At 36.6% G+C, this 19098-nt stretch overlaps 2 protein-coding genes across 2 annotated transcripts in view; both read left to right on the forward strand.

The window, feature by feature from the left end:
* Nucleotides 1-19098, forward strand: part of RABGAP1 (RAB GTPase activating protein 1) — a 159329-nt gene that overhangs the window by 76938 nt on the left and 63293 nt on the right. Inside the window, exon 13 of the mRNA XM_057548199.1 lies at nt 3540-3690. Within this exon, the coding sequence (XP_057404182.1) occupies nt 3540-3690 (151 nt within the window). The remainder of the gene's footprint in view (nt 1-3539; nt 3691-19098) is intronic.
* GPR21 (G protein-coupled receptor 21) lies at nt 16060-18971 on the forward strand. The gene has a single exon (XM_007194707.2). The coding sequence runs from the start codon at nt 16494-16496 to the stop codon at nt 17541-17543; it is 1050 nt and encodes a 349-aa protein (XP_007194769.1). The 5' UTR covers nt 16060-16493; the 3' UTR covers nt 17544-18971.

Here is a 19098-nt window from a genome sequence, read left to right on the forward strand (position 1 = left end):
GATCTGAGTAGTTTTCTATTTCTGACTTTCTGGTTATTAGGGTTGTCTGTTAGCTCCCCATGGACCTGTTACTTTGGAGTCTGATTTTTCTCTGAAGTTTTAACTGTTGAAACCTTCACTCTATTCTTAGTAAAACCGTGTCTCAGCATTAAAAAAAACTTCATGCCCTTAAGGGATGGGACTACAAATGGGCATCATCTGCTTCTAGCACTCTCACAGTGCTTTACACTTCTGGTAAAACACTCTCCACATTGGGAAATGTCAAATGTGTACAGGAGGAAAATGCAAACCAAAGCATGGTTTGTCTTTACACAAGTGGTTTTAATAAATGAACTCTGCAAAAGCCCCCCAGGGGAATAGTTTTCATTTATTTTTGATATTCCTTTAGCAATCAGGAGACAAACCTGCTGATGCTCTCATCACAATATATTTTCAGTTCAGTGATTTTGGAGTGTTTGGACTGCTGCTGGCAGGAATTTCATCTGTATAAAAAGGTTTCTGCTCTAAAATAGAAATGTAATTGAGTCTTGACATGGTTATATAATAGCGTATTTTAAATTATTTATATATAGCATCTAGGTTTTATAAAATGAACTCACCAGCATTTTATACAATTGCTTGGAATTTGTTTTGTTATCAAGCTTTGTTTATTCATTTTGTTATTCATTTGATTAAATGATATCCTTATCTTACTCCTTCAAATATATATATATATATTTTTTTAATTTTTTTATTTATTATTTATTTATTATTTTTTATTTTTGGCTGTGTTGGGTCTTCGTTTCTGTGTGAGGGCTTTCTCCAGTTGCGGCGAGTGGGGGCCACTCTTCATCGCGGTGCGTGGGCCTCTCACTATCGCGGCCTCTCTTGTTGCGGAGCAGAGGCTCCAGACGCTCAGGCTCAGTAGTTGTGGCTCACGGGCCCAGTTGCTCCGCGGCATGTGGGATCTTCCCAGACCAGGGCTTGAACCCGTGTCCCCTGCATTGGCAGGCAGATTCTCAACCACTGCGCCACCAGGGAAGCCCCAACTCCTTCAAATATATTAACTAAGGTTCCATCTGTCTCAACTGTCTTTCAGGGTGTTTAAAACTGTTTTTGCTGGTTTCAGTCATGTCTTTAGAAATAATAATACAGTTTCTCTTCTTCAATTCATTTTGTCATTATTTTTTTCATCATTATTATATGTGTTCTGTAATAGGAACCATCACAATATCATGGAGTTTTAGAGCTTGGTAGACCTGGCTTCAAATCCTACCTCTCCTATTTCTAAGCTGTGTGATGTTGGGCAGGTCACTTAACTCTTTTGAGTCTGTTTCTTCATTTACAAAATACAAGTCTGTAGAACCACCACTCAGGATTATTCTAGATTAAAAATAATTGATGTTGTAATGGTAGTAATCATAGTAAGAAGTAATAGATTTACCACGTATCTGGTGCTGTGCTAAGTTATGTGCTCTATTTCAACTATAACAACCTTATAAAATAGTATCCATTTTTATAGATGAGGAAACTGGCTTAGAGATTAAGTCAGCAATTCTAGTTAGTAAACAGCACCCAGAATTTTTAACACAGTTAAGTCTGATCCCAAAGCTGGTTTATTTAACTCTACATTAGATTTTAGTGGCAGTAATTGTAATAAATATACCTTTGCGCTCTAATCCTCCACGTTCATTTTGATATGAATTTTAGTCAATAAGAGAACTAATGTCAGTAATAAAATAGTATGCTGAGTTAGCTAGTTATAATTATCAGTGACATAAAATTATTCTGAAAATAATTTTATCAATATAAATCAAGCTAGGGTTATCAAATAATCCTAGGGTTAGGTTTATTTTTTTTGTAAAGAGCTAAGTATAAATGTTTTAGGCTTTGTGGTCAATAGTCTCTGTTGCAACTACTCAACTCTGCTGTTGCAGTGTGAAAGCAGCCATAGACAGTACATAAAGAAATAAAAATGGCTGTTTCAATAAGAGTTGATTTACAGAAACACATGGTGAGCCAGATTTGTCCCACAGGCCAAAGTGTACCAATCCTTGAATTAGGTAATAGGACTACTTTTGTCCTTTCTGCTCCCACCTGTTCAACTTGTATATAGGTTTTTTTTTTCTAAGCAAAGCCAAAACTATACTGAAATATCTATAGCTCTTATATTAGGGTGCTAGCATAACAGAATTAACCATTTTTAAATGTACTGCACATTATTGTGCTAGTATTCTGGGAGAATTTTGAGAAAAGTCTCAGACCTTTTTGTATTTTGATAGTGGTCATTTTGTACCAGTAACTTCTCTTTAAATCTGATAGTCACAGGAATTCCTCTGTGTCAGGATCCTGCTTTATGTGTCAGTAGTGGTGGCTTTCAAATCACAAAGCAGGTATGACGTAACATATAGCGCATTCATTGGTCTTAGAGTTTGAGGCTACCTCAGTCTTGTAATCAACTTCCCTGAACTTATTTCTGCATCTGTAGAACTGGAGATACTACCACATACCTCAGATGGTTGTTGTAAGCAGCAAATAAAATTATATACAAAAGCACTTTGTAAACTAATACCAACATTTCAAGATTTTTTTAATAACTTAATGCTATGTTTTCTTTATTTATTGTTTGTTTATTTATTTGGTTGCACCGTGTCTTAGCTGCGGCTCTCGGGCTTCTTAGTTGTGGCATGCGAACTCTTAGTTGCGGCATGCATGTGGGATCTAGTTCCCTGACTAGCGATCAAACCCTGGGCCCCTGCATTGGGAGCTCGGAGTCTTAACCACTGCGCCAACTGGGAAGTCCCTCAAGATGTTTTATTTCCTCCCAAAAAAAGTATTTTAGGGAATTCCCTGGCGGTCCAGTGGTTAGGACTCTGTGCTTCCACTGCAGTGGGGGCATGGGTTTGATCCCTGGTCTTGGAACTGAGATCCCACATGCCGCACAGCACGTCGCCCCAAAAAAAGTTGTTTTATTTCCCCCATTTTGTAGATGAGATAAATGAAGCTCAAGGACTTTAATGACTTGTTTTGATGTTATAATAGTACAGTAGAAACTTTCTTATCCACCATAGTTACTCAAAAAAGTTACTGGAAGTAAGATGTCATAAAAACTGCTGAAATCATATATCTTTATATTTATTCTAACTTGGAACAAATGTATATTTAAATGTAAAACGTAAAAATACACAGTTCACTTATCAATTTTGATGCAGAGTCGAGCTCTTATCTTTGGCTATGTGTCAAATGATTGGAATTTTGCTTTGTTTTTCATATACAAACTACAACCATAAAGCTGTGGTTTCCAGTTTTGCTTTTTATCAAAAAAAAAAAAAGTAGAGTAATAATTTAAAGATACTTTAAGAAGCAGTCTGACTTCAGAATTCTTTCCTCCACTCAATCTTTTACAGTTATATTGGCCACATCTAGTTCAATGGCTTTTTTTTTTAAATATATTACCTTTATTAAGTCTTTGTATATCATTTAGTTTAGCTTTCATAAAAATAACACTCTTTTAGAGAAGCTATCTTTTATGCACTTATGGATTATGGCTTTATTTTTAGGCATCTTAACTTGAGCGTGAGGCCAAAGCAGTTGTCATCCTTAGTAAGAAGCGGTGTTCCTGAAGCTCTTCGAGGAGAAGTCTGGCAGCTGCTAGCAGGTTGTCACAACAATGACCACCTGGTGGAAAAATACCGAATTCTCATCACAAAGGTAAGGGGATGATAATTCAGCTTCAGCATTAGTTCTTTTAGAAATTTATTATAAAAAGATCATTGTGGCTACTTGATTTCTAAGAATTTTGTATAATTCCTTTATCTGATGTAAGAGTAGAACTTTCATACTTCTGTCACAGAGTTATTGCTAGTGTTGGCACAAAGGAGAAGGCATAGGTTTTCTTCCTTCCTTTTCACCTCAGAGGCAAAAGATGGCCTCTACCCTTTGTGTATCTGAATCTCTTTTGACCATAATTTCATTCTTAGTCAGGTCAGTTGTGCTATGCCATGTGTAAAAACTTTCCTTTGTTTATTTTATTCCTTTTCACACTTCACAGAAATGTGCTCTTTGTAGATAAGGCCTAGTCCTAGTTTTTACAATTGGAAGAACATGGTTCTTTTATCTTAAACCATATTCCCTTTTAGTCCATTCCTCTAAAGTGAAGAATTCTATTTTTTATAGTATCCCCTTCTCAAGTTCATGAATTGCTCAAGGTTTTTGCAAGTGAAGCAACGAAATTATTCCTTGTACAAGTATACAAGAATTTAAACTAATTTTTTGCAAGGTCAGGCTGTGCTTTGTGCCTTTTGCAGGACCCATGGTACTGGTTATAAGTTTTGTTTTTGTCTTCTAAAATTCTTCAAGTTTTTATCTTTAGGAAGCAGTTTCTCCAATGGTATACAAATCCCAAACCTGAGTTACGAATGAATTTCTCAGAACCCCCAGTAATATATGAGAATTTTTCAATGTGACAAAAGGTGGGACTTCTTTTAAAAATATATTAAAACCTTATGAGGTGAATAGTATCTCTATAAAACTATAATTTAAAAAAAAAAAAACCTTATAGGTAAGGACAACATTTGAACATGAAATCAGATCTTTCCTCAGCAGAAGTATGACTTCTTTTTTAACACCTTTATTAGAGTATAATTGCTTTAGAATGGTGTGTTAGTTTCTGCTTTATAACAAAGTGAATCAGCTATACATATACATATATCCCCATATCTCCTCCCTCTTGCATCTGCCTCCCACCCTCCCTATCCCACCCTCTAAGTGGAGAAAAATGACTTTTATTTGCTCAAAATATTAGTGTTTCTATTCATCATCTTGTTTCCAGACAGATGTATTTTCCCTCAGGAACTAATATTCTGTTTCCCTTCATTATGTTGATGTTATTGTTTAACCAGCTGTATTGAGTGCCTATTACAACCACAGTGTTGGAGCTAGGAGGTCAAACACAAAAGCAATTAACATAAATCATGTGATAGTCTGGAAAAGCACAGTGGGAACCATCAGAAGGAGTGATTAATTCAGCCTGGGGGAATAGGAGAATCTTTATCAGAAATATGATGTTTAAGATGGGTTCCAGAAAAGATCTCCCCAGGCATGGAAGAATGGCAGAGCGTTGTACTCATAGTATCATTGGAGACATGGAAGAACAAGGTTATGCAACATGTATGGCTAGCAAAAGTACACTTAGTTGATTTTTTTCTTTTATTGGCAAATCCTATTTTGGATATGTAATTATAACATTTTGAAGTCCTTTGAAATATTTGGCCAAAAATTATTTCTTAAATATTTTTGGTGTGGCTACTCATAGAGATAGTTTAAAGACATGAAGTATTCTGTTTTTCTGGTTCCATGAAAATGATGATATCTGTTTCTCGAATAGGAACCTGGTAGTTATTATTGTAATTGACATTTAAAAAATTTGCTCTGAATTTTTTTGAGAGGAGAAACTACTTTAAACTTTTTAAAATTTATTTTTACAGCAAGCTGTAATTTACATAGGCTAAAATACACAACTTTAAAGTGTACAGCTCAATTACATATTTATACACTGCTCTGATCATTACCAAAAGGAAGAATATATCCATCACCCCAAAAAGTTATTATTGTCCCTTTCTAGTCATAACCACTCCTACGCCACCCCTGAAAAACCAATACAGTAAGTCCCCTACATACGAACCTTCAAGTTGCGAACTTTCAAAGATGCAAACACGTTTGCATGTCCAGTCATGTAAGTTAGTTCACATATCTGGTGTACATTGTCATGCGGTGCATCGTGTACAAGTGGTTGTGCTTTTGTGTTCTTTACTGTACAGTACTGTATAGAGTACAGTAGTACAGAATCTTTATTTCAAGCCCAGGATGTCCAGAAGCCAGCATGAAAGCAGTGGTGATGTAGCTGGTACGACTGTACTTTTCAAGGTACTGTACTATAAGGTTAAAAATGTTTTCTTTATTTTTTGTTTTTATTTGTTTTTTATGTATTGTTTGTGTGAAAAGTATTATAAACCTATTACAGTACAGTACTATATAGCCTATTGTGTTAGTTGGGTACCTAGGCTAACTTTGTTGGACTTGGGAACAGATTGGACTTACGAAAGCGCTCTCAGAACAGAACTCGTTCATATGTAGGGGACTTACTGTATTCTGACTTCTCTTTCCCTAGATTAGTTTTGATTGTTCTTGAACTTCATTTACAAACAATCATACAGTCATGCAGCATGTACTCGTTTGTATTTGACTTCTTTTGCTCATCCATTTTGGGAGTGTATCAGTAGTTCATTTTTTATTTTTTTTCGTTTTCTTAATTGCTGAGAATATTCCATTGTATGAATAAATCATACTTTAAAAAAATCTGTTCTGCTATTATAGATGTTTGTGGCTTTTTTTTTTCTCCCTGTTTTAGCTTTTATAAAGCTGCTGTGAACATTCTTGTGTATATTGATAGCAGGTGCTATGGTCTGAATGTGTCCCTTAAAATTCATGTTGAAACCTAACCACTATACCAAGGTGATAGTAATGAAGCAGGGCCTTTGGGAGGTGATTAGGCCATGAGGGCAGAACCCTCATGCTTGGGTTAGCACCATTATAAAAGAGTCTCGGGAAAGATCCCTCCCCACCTTCCACCATGTGAGGATACAACTAGAAGTCGGCACTGTGCAGCCCAGAAGAGGGCCTTCACCAGAGCCCAACTGTGTGGCACTCTGATCTTACACTTCTAGCCTCCAGAATTGTGAGCAATAAAATTCTGCTGTTTATAAGCCATCCAGTCTATGGTGTTTTGTTATAGATTGTTATAGAAACCCAGGCAGACTAAGACAGTGCAGTCTTTTATTCAGTTATTCTTCTATTGGTAGGCATTTATTTTGTTTCCAGTTTTTAGCCTCTAAATAGTGTTTACTAAACAACCTTACACATGTTCTAAATCTTTGACTTTTATTGAATAGTCTCAGTAGTGTGATTGTTGGATCAAAGGGTAATATGTTTTTTAAACTTGTTATTTAATTTTTGTATTTAATTTACTTATGTCCAGATTGCCTCTCTGAAAGGCTATGACAGTTCACAGTTCCACCAGCAATGTAGGAAAGTACCTATTAACACATATCCCAAACAGTATTAGTTATCACTGTAATTTTTGCTGTCAGTGGATGTAAGTGATGCCAGAATGTATTTAGTTTGCAGTTCCCTGACTACAAATAAATCTGAGCGATTTGCTCTTCCATGAGTTATCTCTTTATATTCTTTGTATATTTTTCTTTTTTAATAAATTTATTTATTTATTTATTTATTTTTGGCTGTGTTGGGTCTTAGTTTCTGTGCGAGGGCTTTCTCCAGTTGCAGCGAGCGGGGGCCACTCTTCATCGCGGTGCGCGGGCCTCTCACTGTCGTGGCCTCTCCCATTGCAGAGCACAGGCTCCAGACGCGCAGGCTCAGTAGTTGTGGCTCACGGGCCTAGCCGCTCCGCGGCATGTGGGATCTTCCCAGACCGGGGCACGAACCCGTGTCCCCTGCATTGGCAGGCGGATTCCTAACCACTGTGCCACCAGGGAAGCCCCAAGTATATTTTTCTGTTAACTTTAAGATGTCAGTCTCTAAGTACTTTATATAATTATATTCTTTGTAGCTTCATTATAAATATCTTTCTAGAATTTTAGATTTATATTAACTTTATGGTTTCACGCCGTACGAAACTTTCAGTTTTTATGTAGAAAATTGCATCTTGGTTAAGGTCTCTCCTACCTCTAGATTTTGTAAATATACTTTCCAACGTTTCCTTGTGAGATTTTTATTGTACGTGTTATATTTTTACGTCTTTAATCCATCTGGAATTTATTTTTGTACATGGCATATGATAGCAGTCCAATTTTACTTTCTCCCAGATGGATAACCAGTTGTGCTACTTCTATTTTCCTACTGAGTAGAACTGCCATCTTTGTTATATCTTAAATTCTCATATATGCTGGGATTGATTTCTAGCTTGTTCTATTTATTTATTTTTGTGTATTCCTATACCAATACTGTTTTGGTTAAAGAGGCTTTGAGTTATGTTCTAATATCTGGTAAAGCAAGTCTTTTTTTCACTGTTTCCTGTTTCATATTTTTCTTATCTATTTTTGCATATTTAATCTTCCATATAAACTTTAAAGTCATTTTCTCCAGTCTCACCATTATCCTGTAAGGTTATATAAGGATTCTAGTTTGAATTACATTTAATTTACACATTAATTTAGGTTATAATATCTTTACATCTGAGAATATGGTATGCCTTTCCACTTGTCAAGGTCTTATTTTATGTCTGTTAAAGACTTCAGAGTTGCCTTCATATATGTCTTGTTCCTCTTTTGTTAAATTTATTCCTAAGAATTATCTTAGAGTGTTCTCACTATAGCAAATGGAATATTTTTTTTTCTGATTTCCATTTCTAAATAACTAATTGCTACAACAGAGAATAGGCATTAATTTTTTCTAATTCTCTATCCATCTACCTCTTGATATTTTGATTAATCCTCCTAATTTTATACTAGCATCTTTTAAGATTTTCAGGTATATGATAATATCAGCAGCAAAAACAGTTTCACTTCTTTTTTCACTGTTTATGCAGGCTACTAAATTTTCTTGTTTTTGTTTTTATATTTGATAGAAGCTTTAAGACAGTGTTTAATGATGGTGGTGATAACTAGCATCCCTATTGAGTTCCTGATTTTAATTAAAATGGTCTTAGTTTTTCAGACTTCTGGAAAGCATGCTATTCAATTGTGGGGTTTTTTTGGTAATACTTTTTATTTTATTTAAGTGATTTTATTCTATCTCAGGCTTTGATTTTTTTTATTAGGAATGTCTGCTGAAATTTTATGAAGGACTTTTTCAGCACTTAATAGTGAATATGATTTTCTTTAACTTGTTGATGGAGTAGATACGTTATCAGCCTATGATAGACTTCTTGATATTGAACTACCCTTGGCTTCATGGAATAAATTTCTGCAGACCAAATACTCCTGGATTTTTAGTTTTACGTTCTTTCTGGTCTTTGACAGAGGGTTCCTCAATCCTAGTCTCTAGTTAGAACTTGTCAGGCACAGGGGAAAGAAACCGTAATAAGTAATCCACAGGGACTCCTACGGGCTCTCTTACTCCCATCTGTAAGACCTATAGCTATTTGGGTCTGGTAAATCAAATAAATTGGAGTTGAGAATGGAGGGAAAAGAGGGCACTTTCTGGTCTCCAGCTTCCAGAATCATCCTTTGATCCTTCTTTCTTTTGGTTATTTTTCACCTTTTGTATCAGTGACTGTTTATTTATTTTGCCTAGTACCAAAAATTTACATCAGAATGGCTTCCTTAACAGATTCTTTTAATAAATAAAAGAATAATGAAATAGCAGCGTGTTCTGATGTTTCTCTTTCCTTCCATCCAGTCAGCCTTGTGTTTTCTGAAACCTATTTGCATTGTTTTCGCTAGTGATTTTAGTGGCAAACCTCAGTGGTAAGAGTCTTTTGCTATGAATTTCAAGTTTTTATCCAGAGCCAGATAATCGATATTTACATTTCTGATTGTCCAAGGGAAGCCCTGGAGGCCCAGCCACATTTTACCAGTCTGGAAAAATAATTTAAATATCTAATTATAACTTCATTATTATGCAGATTGTTTTGTTTTAATTAAAAATCTCTTCCTGGTCAATTTGGTAATAGTCAAGGATTCAATAATATTTAATCATAAGAACTTCCTGTGGATACTAAACAAAACGGGGATCAAGTTAGCAAAAAGAGCACTGGCCATGAAGTTAGGAAGTGTCTGGGTACTAGTTTCAGCTCTGCCACTGGCTTACATGAACTCAGATGAGGTTCTGACTATTTCCTTTTCTCTGCTGAAATGAGGTTGCTGAAGTAAATGGTTGAGCTTCCTTTAAGTTTCCTTTAAGCTTTTAACATTCTGGAAAAATGAAATGGAATGTTTGAGTCCTGCCCCCAAAATAGCCTGTGATTCTACTGTTTCACAACTCAGTACTCTTGCTATCTGATGCTGTAAGAAAACAGATTGCCAGTGGACTTCTAGAACTTTATTGTCTGCTCCCCTATAGCAGTTGCCATAGTAGGTCAGCTATAGACTGAATGTTCTTGTCTCCCCAAAATTCATATGTTGAAACCCTAACACCACCCCTACCCCCAACAATGTGATGGTGTTTGGAGGTGGGGCCTTTGAGAGGAGATTCAAGATTCAAGGGGCCTCTCAAGAGGGTAGAGCCCTCATGAATGGGCTTAATATCCTTATAAAAAAAGACCATAGAAAGCTCCCTTGCCCCTTCTGCCATGTGAGGACACAGTGTAAGATGACTGTGGATTCTTACCAGACACCGAATTGCCAACACCTTGATCTTGGACTTCCCAGTCTCCGGAACTATGAGAAATAAATTTGTTGTTTATAGGCAATTCAGTCTATGGTATTTTTGTTATAGCATTCCTAATGGACTGAGATACTATTCCTTTAATTGTTATTTGTGAAAATAATTTTTAAGTCCCTATATCCCATCTTTGTAAATTCATGTACCCTCTGATGAGTTTCTGTAAGTCATATCTGTCCAGGCAGTTTTCAAGTTCTTTCTGAATTATAAGACTATAAAAACATAATTAGGTTTGGTCATATTAAAATTGCTGATATTTGACAATGTTTGATTTACAAATAGGCAATTTCACATGCACCAACCTAATAATTATGGGTGAATTAAACTGTTAGCATACTAGGATTTTACTTGAAAGGTCTTCCCATCCAAAAACAAATGCCTGTTGTTTTATTAGGTATTTGTTGTTTAGTCAATCAGAAATACCTTTGAAAGCCTGCTTTGTGCCGGCCGTGTGTTAAGGTCTTATGGATATGCCCATGAATAAAATGTACCTGTTCTCTGGTTTGGAGGAATCTACAGTCTAATGAGGGAAATAGGCAATTAACTAACCATTAGGAATAAAGTTGCATGAGGGTTATAGAAAAGAAGATACATATTGTTGTGCAGCAAATGACAAGGACTTCTCATCTAAGGGTTCAAAAAGTTCTCTTGTTCAGAATTATCCAGGGAGGGGGATTGTGGTGGTAGGATAGGGGGGCATGTGTGCATGGCATGTGTGGTGTTAAAAGTCAAAGGGAAAAGCATGTTCTCAAGGGTGATAAAGAGCTTGGCAATTTCAGAGTGTGAAAGTAGGTAAAGCCAGAGAAGGCAGGTAGGAGCCAGATCTTAGAAAGCTTAAATAAGGCATATTTAATATCTCAGGCAATAGGAAGTCATTTTAAGTAGGCAAATCATATATTCAGGTTTGGGAGGCAGTATGCAAAGTGATTTAGTGTGTCCATCTAAAGGTAGATTGTCTTGATTCAAATCCTAGTTTTGTATTCAGGCCATTGACATTGGGCAGTTTAGCATTAAGCTTTTTGTTTCCTATGTGTAAAATGGGATAATAATAATATCTTATTTGTAGAGTTGTTAGAATAACTTAGATAATGCATGAAAACACTTAGTACAATTCATAGCCCCTGGTAAGTATAAATTAACCGCTTAGTTATTGTTATTATTTATATTATCATTGAGTTAGAATGGAGTAAGATTAATTGCAGCAAAACCTGTTAGTAATTCAGGCAAGAGATAATTGTCACTTGGTTTGTTATTGTTATTATTTGTATTATTGAGTTAGAATGGAATACGATAAATTGCAGCAAAACCTGTTAGTAATTCATGCAAGAGATAGTTGTCACTTGGTTTGTTTTAGTGGCAGAAGGGATAGAGAAAGAGATACTTCTTGAGAGAAATTTCAGAGGTAGAATCCTTGGCACTTGGTGATTGAATAAATGTGCAAGATGAGGGAGAGGGAGGAATTAAATTGGGTTTGGAATGACATCTATATAAATACACCCACATCAGCTGAACTAAAATAATATGTTGATTAAATAAATAAACAATTTAAAGCTCATTTTTACTAAATAATAAGTGATAGATAATGCCCAGAAGTGAATCTTATGAATTTCAAGCACTGAGATTGATCCTTTTCCATCTATAGTAGATAAACTGCTGAGGAGGTTGGGAGAAGAATAAATGTAATTTGAACAATCTTTTCTCTTTTTCGTTTGATGTTTCCTTTCTCTTTCTGCCATTTTTCATTTTTAGTTCTGTGATTTGGTTATTTTAATTTTTTAGTGTTAGGTTGAGCCATATAGAAGTTGCCATTTTTGTAGATCAGAAAATATTTAACCAGAAATGAAATGGTTAAGTATTAACAATTTCACATGGTTCATCTAGTTATATTCTCATTCTGTAAAAATTTTTAACTGGGGCTGTAGGTGTCTGTTTTGAATTAAATTGAGTACCAAGGCCATCTGAAGGAATGTTGCAGTGATGGCATGAGGACAAGTGGAGCTAAGCCCCATGAAGTAGGTGGCTTAACCTGGCATCATCTATTCAGTGTGGTTCTGGGAGGGCATCATATGGCCAGGTTTTTTGTTAGCTTAACCAAAAGGGACATGTTATATATTACTTTGGCTTTTTTTTTTTTTTAACCTGATTGTAGAAATAGCACATAGAAATTAGCAAATTCACAAAACACAGAAAACCATAAAGAAGAAAATTAAAAATCACTTGTAATCCCACTATCCAGTGAAAAGTAGAATTGATTTTTAATGTATTTTCTTCCAGTCGTATATACAGAAATACTCTTTTATTTAAAAAGAAATCATGTGACTGCATTATTTTAAAGGGGAAATGTATGTATAGATTTTTGTGAGGACATAGATTTATTGCTCCCCCTTGTCATTAGTAATTTGTCTCCTCTGGAGAAAATGGTTTCCTTTAATCCAAAACAAAACATTTAACTTTTGACTGATTATTTTTTTTTAATTCCTAGTATGAATATTTTGTTTATAGCTCCTAGAGTGGTTTTACTAAAATAGAAACAAAATGGAAAGAACTACTATTGTACTAATGGTATTGTAACAGTTTGTGGCTTTTGTTGCATTTTTATAACATTTTTAATTCTTTAAAATTATCAGTTAATGTAATACCTGTTTTTATCAGTGTAACTGTCTAGTTTCATACATGAGAAACCTGAGATGGAATAAGAATAAGTTACATGCCCAAATTTACAAGTAGTTAAAAAAGCCTGGACTCTTGACTTTGGTGAATGGTTTTTCCATTTATTGAAATACAACAATCAGAAATCATTCTTTTTTTAATTCAATATTTATTAAGCACTCAAAACATGGAAGTCCAAAAATAAAGTCTATGTCAAATGTATAGAATAGTGAGTAACCTGGTTTGGCTGGAGGGCAAGGTATTTGGGAGTTTCGGTATAGTGAGATCAGACTGGAAAGGCAATAGGAGCCATTGAGTCTTCTTGAATAATGGAGTTCATAATAACCATAATGAAGCATGTGCTATTCGATATTTTAACGAGGCAGAAATGAATAGATTAGAAAAATGAACAAGACTAGAAGTCCAGACAATATTTAATGATAGCCTAAAGTATTAAAAACTAAAAGGAGGAAATGAATTTGAGAGCCATTATAGAAATAGATTCATAAGATGTGGTAACTAAGAATGGTATATTAAGGGAGAGAGTGGTCAAGATGATTTCTGAGTTCATACCTGAGTACCTGGGAAAATGTGAGAAAAAAAGTAAAAGAGGCTTATTTGGTGGGAAAAAATGTATTTAATTTTGGTCACGCTGTGGTTGAAGTCTCTATAGGACATCCAGGTAGAAGATGTGTGACTAGCAGGCAAATTGTAGAAGGAAAGGGGAACTCAGGAGTGAAGTCAGGTTTTGAGACATAGGCAGAGAAATTATTTGTCTAGTGGGAATAATTAGTGCCATATCATCTTTCCTTCTTGCCTTACATATGTACAGCCTCAATGTATTTGAGGAATGCAGGGCAGCAAAGTATCGAAATAACTGTTGTTATTGCCCTTAGAACTGAGCAGTCACAGTAAGAGAGGGCACCTTAGGATTCAGAAGAGCCCCAGCCTCAAGCAATGCAATAGGACTGGTGGGAAAACACAGACTATTTAGGAAGGCTGTTTGAGGTTGTATGAGAAGAAAGTAAAGTTATATACCCGCTGTGTGCTAGGTATTGGTAAGCCTTTTGTATACACTATCTGCTTTATTTCTCACCAACGTCATGAAACAAGGAGTGTGATCCTCATTTTACAGATGATGAAACTGAGGCTAAGAGAGGCTAAGTAATATTAGAGCAAGGAAGCAAGGATTTGAGCCAGATGGGTGTACAGTGCCATGGGTCTTTTTGCTGTGCTGCACTTTGCCATCTTTTCCAATAAGACCTGTCAATTACGGCTATCAAGCTTATGCTCAGTAGGTTTTTTGAGTTCCTTGCCTTCGTGTAATAAGCACAGCGCTTCAGATCTTAAAATGTAATTGAGTGACCATTGCCTGCAATGAGAAAGCATGTGTGTGAAACAGATAAAAAATGAAAGTTGGATCACATATATCTCCATCCAGGTGTGCAGACCTTCTGGAATGTTTACAAATGTCAACATTTGTTTATTTTATTTTACTCTACTGAGTTATGTGAAACTTAGAACGATGAATTGAGAGAGCAAAGATACCTGGAGGAAAAGATACTAAAAATACATATTTCTAATTAACTAAAAATTGTCATAATTTGACACTCCCAATTAGCTGAAAATTGTCATCACTTATGACATCACCTGAAGAGCCACAATAAAATCCCAATTTGCCTTGTGTTAAGCAGGCACAAACAAGATTGTATATTCTAAGATACAAAGCTAGTTTGTACCATGAAACTTCCTGCAATTTTCAGACCTGGGTGGAAGTGGGTGCATTTTCTTGTCCATCTTTTGTTTGTATATTTGTGTACCACTTCTCAGAAAACTAGAAGCAAGTAATGGCATCTCAAAAACATAGGATAGTGTCGAATACAGGAACAATGTAATTCCTCTTTGTGTGTGCTATTTCTGCAATATTCAGCGTAGATGGGATTTTCTTTATTTTTTCTCTTGAAAACCTAATTTTTAAGTTTGCTTGTTATTTTGGTCACGTTTCTTAAAATAGATCCATATTTAGTGAATCATGAGAGAAAATTAATGCTAAATATATAGCCTTCTAGCTAGAACTTCTTGTGCTGAATTATGATTCCTCAGTTGTCATGCACTGTTAACACACTTTCATTCTTTAACATTGCTCTTTGTTCTGTGGGAAATGCTACAAGAAAATAGGAATTTCCTCTCACCATTACCCCTCTGGCAGTGTGTTTCAATCTAATTCCTGACTTGCTCTCTGTCCTGGTTACTACCTCTTCTCCTTACTAGCAGTCTAAATTCTGCTCCATCTACTAAGAGGGGGATTCCAGACAGACGAGGAAACAGCCTTCAGACACTGCCCTGCAGGCATATTAAGTTATTCCCCCACTGTGCAGTCTGGAAATCAGGGAGCACCTCTCTGGCAATGAATTCTAATGAGCTGCTAAAGATGCCGGAGTGTGTGCGCACACAGGCGCTTTCTTTCCCCTCCCCCGCCTCTTCCTTTTCCCAAGCCCCTCTTCTCCCTATTTCCCCTCCTACTCCTTTATCCCCTCCCTCTGTGTCTCAGTTCTGCAGTAAACGGGGCTGAGGCACATTCCTGCTTTGCAAGGCTTTCTGTTAAGGTGTTCTGTGGCTTTTGTTTGGATCGCAGCATGCTGAATTACAGGTAATACTCTGAAATTGAGCTAGACAGATCAATGCTGTTGAAATGTTTTCTAAGAGGCAAAGTATTACATTGGAATCAATGAAGAAAAGAAGTTATCTTGGCTAATTTTATTCATGGTAATTAAATTCTATAAGCAGATTCCTCTTCTCCCCCAAAAAGCTCAAATGAAAGGAAATGGGGTTAGATTGATCTGACTTGCGATTGATTTTGTTTTATGTTGATCATGAAAGCTTGCTGTTGCTGCGCCTCCTCTGTAGAGTAAGGACCAGTTATGTGGGGTGCTACTGAGGGTAGCTGTGAATAGTTGTACCGGGTGGGGTGGGATAGAGTGGGAGGGGTGATACCAGCTTGAGCTAGCCAGGTTCTTGATTAGGGCATTGGATGCAAAATGTAAAACGCTCTTTCCTTTTCTTCTATCAGCTGTTCAGAGGAGACTCATTACAACTCCTGCTGAAGTCCTAATCTTCCTCCCTTCCCTTCTGCCCCTACCCCCTACCCTCATTGGCCTGAAGACATTGTACCCAGAGTTTGCCTTACTCCCCTGGTGCTATGTGTATGGTAAACCTGGTACTATGGCCGCATCTCGGACTGGCCAGACAACTGCTGCTGGTTCTCCCTATTCCAAGAAGGATTTAAAGGGGAATTGCACTGCAGGCAATGCACCAGAGCAGCAGCATCGGGAGCTTGGGGACTAAGGCTCCTCGGGCATTATTACAGACACACAGAGCTGACCGCAATGACAGCAGCTGCTCCTTTGAACTGTTGGCAGCAGCCAAGCGGCAGCATGAAGTGAGAGATCACTCCTGAGCTCAAGATGAACTCTACCTTGGATGGTAATCAGAGCAGCCACCCTTTTTGCCTCTTGGCATTTGGCTATTTGGAAACTGTCAATTTTTGCCTTTTGGAAGTATTGATTATTGTCTTTCTAACTGTGTTGATTATTTCTGGCAACATTATTGTGATTTTTGTATTTCACTGTGCACCTTTGTTGAACCACCATACTACAAGTTATTTTATCCAGACTATGGCATATGCTGACCTCTTGGTTGGGGTAAGCTGCCTGGTCCCTTCTTTATCACTCCTCCACTACCCGCTTCCAGTAGAGGAGTCCTTGACTTGCCAGGTATTTGGTTTTGTAGTATCAGTTCTGAAGAGTGTCTCCATGGCCTCTCTGGCCTGTATCAGCATCGATAGATATATTGCCATCACTAAGCCTCTAACCTATAATACCCTGGTTACGCCCTGGAGACTGCGTCTGTGTATTTTCCTGATTTGGCTATACTCCACCCTGGTCTTCCTGCCTTCCTTTTTCCACTGGGGCAAACCTGGATATCATGGAGATGTGTTTCAGTGGTGTGCGGAGTCCTGGCACACCGACCCCTACTTCACCCTGTTCATCGTGATGATGTTATATGCCCCAGCAGCCCTCATTGTGTGCTTCACCTATTTCAACATCTTCCGCATCTGCCAACAGCACACAAAGGAAATCAGCGAAAGGCAAGCCCGCTTCAGCAGCCAGAGTGGGGAGACTGGGGAGGTGCAGGCCTGTCCTGATAAGCGCTATGCCATGGTCCTGTTCCGAATTACTAGTGTATTTTACATCCTCTGGTTGCCATACATCATCTACTTCTTACTGGAGAGCTCCACTGGCCACAGCAACCGCTTCGCATCCTTCTTGACCACCTGGCTTGCTATTAGTAATAGTTTCTGCAACTGTGTCATTTATAGTCTTTCCAACAGTGTCTTCCAAAGGGGACTAAAGCGCCTCTCAGGGGCCATGTGTACTTCTTGTGCAAGTCAGATGATAGCTAAGGACCCTTACACAGTTAGGAGCAAAGGCCCCCTTAATGGATTTCATGTCTAAAGAGGTTCAGATATTGGGTCACTGTGTGTTGTGTGTGTGTGTGTGTGTCTTTTTTATCTTTTTGTATTTTTAGTTCACTGGGAAATATGGGACAAAATAGTTTGACTCTAAGCAATAGTTAAACAAATGATCCAACCAAAATACCTTTTAAGTTTGCAGAAATGATTTTTTTTGATGCTTTCGAATGAGAAGAATCAGGACCATGAAGATAAATTGCTCTTGGTTCCAATTTCCATAATGCCATGGAAATGACTATTTCTCAGACTTAAAATGAATAAAGCCATATCTAACACCTCTCTCCAGCTGGCATGACTGAACCTGGGTGTGAAAAGCGTCAGCATTTTTAAAAGTCACCATTTTCTTGTTGCTTTTCTGGGTTCTTTCCAGCTGTTTGAGCTTCATGTATAATTGATTTCTTTTAACAGGAAATATTAAAATACAGTGATGAATTAACAGGGTTTTAAAATTTTCTTTACATCTGTCAAAGTGTAACTACCCTGCAGGTTTCCACACTGTCATTCAGAAAGTCAAATGTTTTATGTCTTATTCTCTTGAGAGAATTCTCAATACAGTGAATAATGTGAAAACTTAAACATTAATTTAAAATTTGGGGGGACTTCCCTGGCGGTTCAGTGGTTAAGACTTCGCCTTCCAATGCAGGGTGTGTGGGTTCAGTCCCTGGTTGAGGAGCTAAGATCCCACATGTCTCGCTGTCAAGAAACCAAAAAACATAAAAAAGAAGCAATATTGTAACAAATTCAATAAAGACTTAAAAAAAAATGGTCTACATCAAAAAAAATCTTAAAAAATAAATTTAAAAAAATAATAAAATTTTTGCATTGAACCATGAAGCAAAAGTGCAGTCAAATTATATAATTTATAGAAAAACTAAGCTATATTTTATGCCATACTTCACTGAGACCTAAACAAATATGTATACTGAAAGTGATTGTGTTGTAGTATTTTTGCCCAAGCCTTTGTGTATGTGTGTATTGAGAATATTTGAATTGAGTGAGATTTCTCTTTTACAGCAAAATGCATTTAAATAAGCTGAAAAATAATTAAATGATAGGCTGATGGCTGCCATTTTTATAATGGTGAAAATACATTGAAATGTGTCTTTAGTCTTCTCTGCTCTTTTTATCTAGAGACTTTCTGAAATACTAGAATATCAGGAAGAAAGGTGTCCTAGGCAACTGAGTCAGAAAATACAATGTACATTTAGCTAGTTCATTTTTAAAATAGGAGGGGTTGATTGAGATGGTCTCTTTGGGGTTAAATGGAATCATCTAATAAAGTAGCAACTAATTCTTTTTAAAAGCATTATTTCAGTTAGTGTTAAGGAATCCATATTTGAATGAGAGAAGGAGAAATTCTGATTCTCTCTCTATTGCTATTCTCTTTCTGGAAAAAAAAATCCTTGGGATACCGTTCCTTTCCTAAATAGGCTTTTTTTTTTTTTTTTTAAAGCCAAAGTACTAGCAAAATCTATAGAATTATTAATTGAGAGTGCTGTGTATTTGTATGTATAGTGATGTTTTGTTCCTAAAAGCAA

This window comes from Balaenoptera acutorostrata, chromosome 6 (genome assembly GCF_949987535.1).
Source record: "Balaenoptera acutorostrata chromosome 6, mBalAcu1.1, whole genome shotgun sequence".
Taxonomy (NCBI): Eukaryota; Metazoa; Chordata; class Mammalia; order Artiodactyla; family Balaenopteridae; genus Balaenoptera; species Balaenoptera acutorostrata.

What these genes read in the sequence shown, in the direction of transcription:
- GPR21 (XM_007194707.2), top strand. Translation starts at nt 16,494, where the DNA reads ATGAACTCTACCTTGGATGGTAATCAGAGCAGCCACCCTTTTTGCCTC.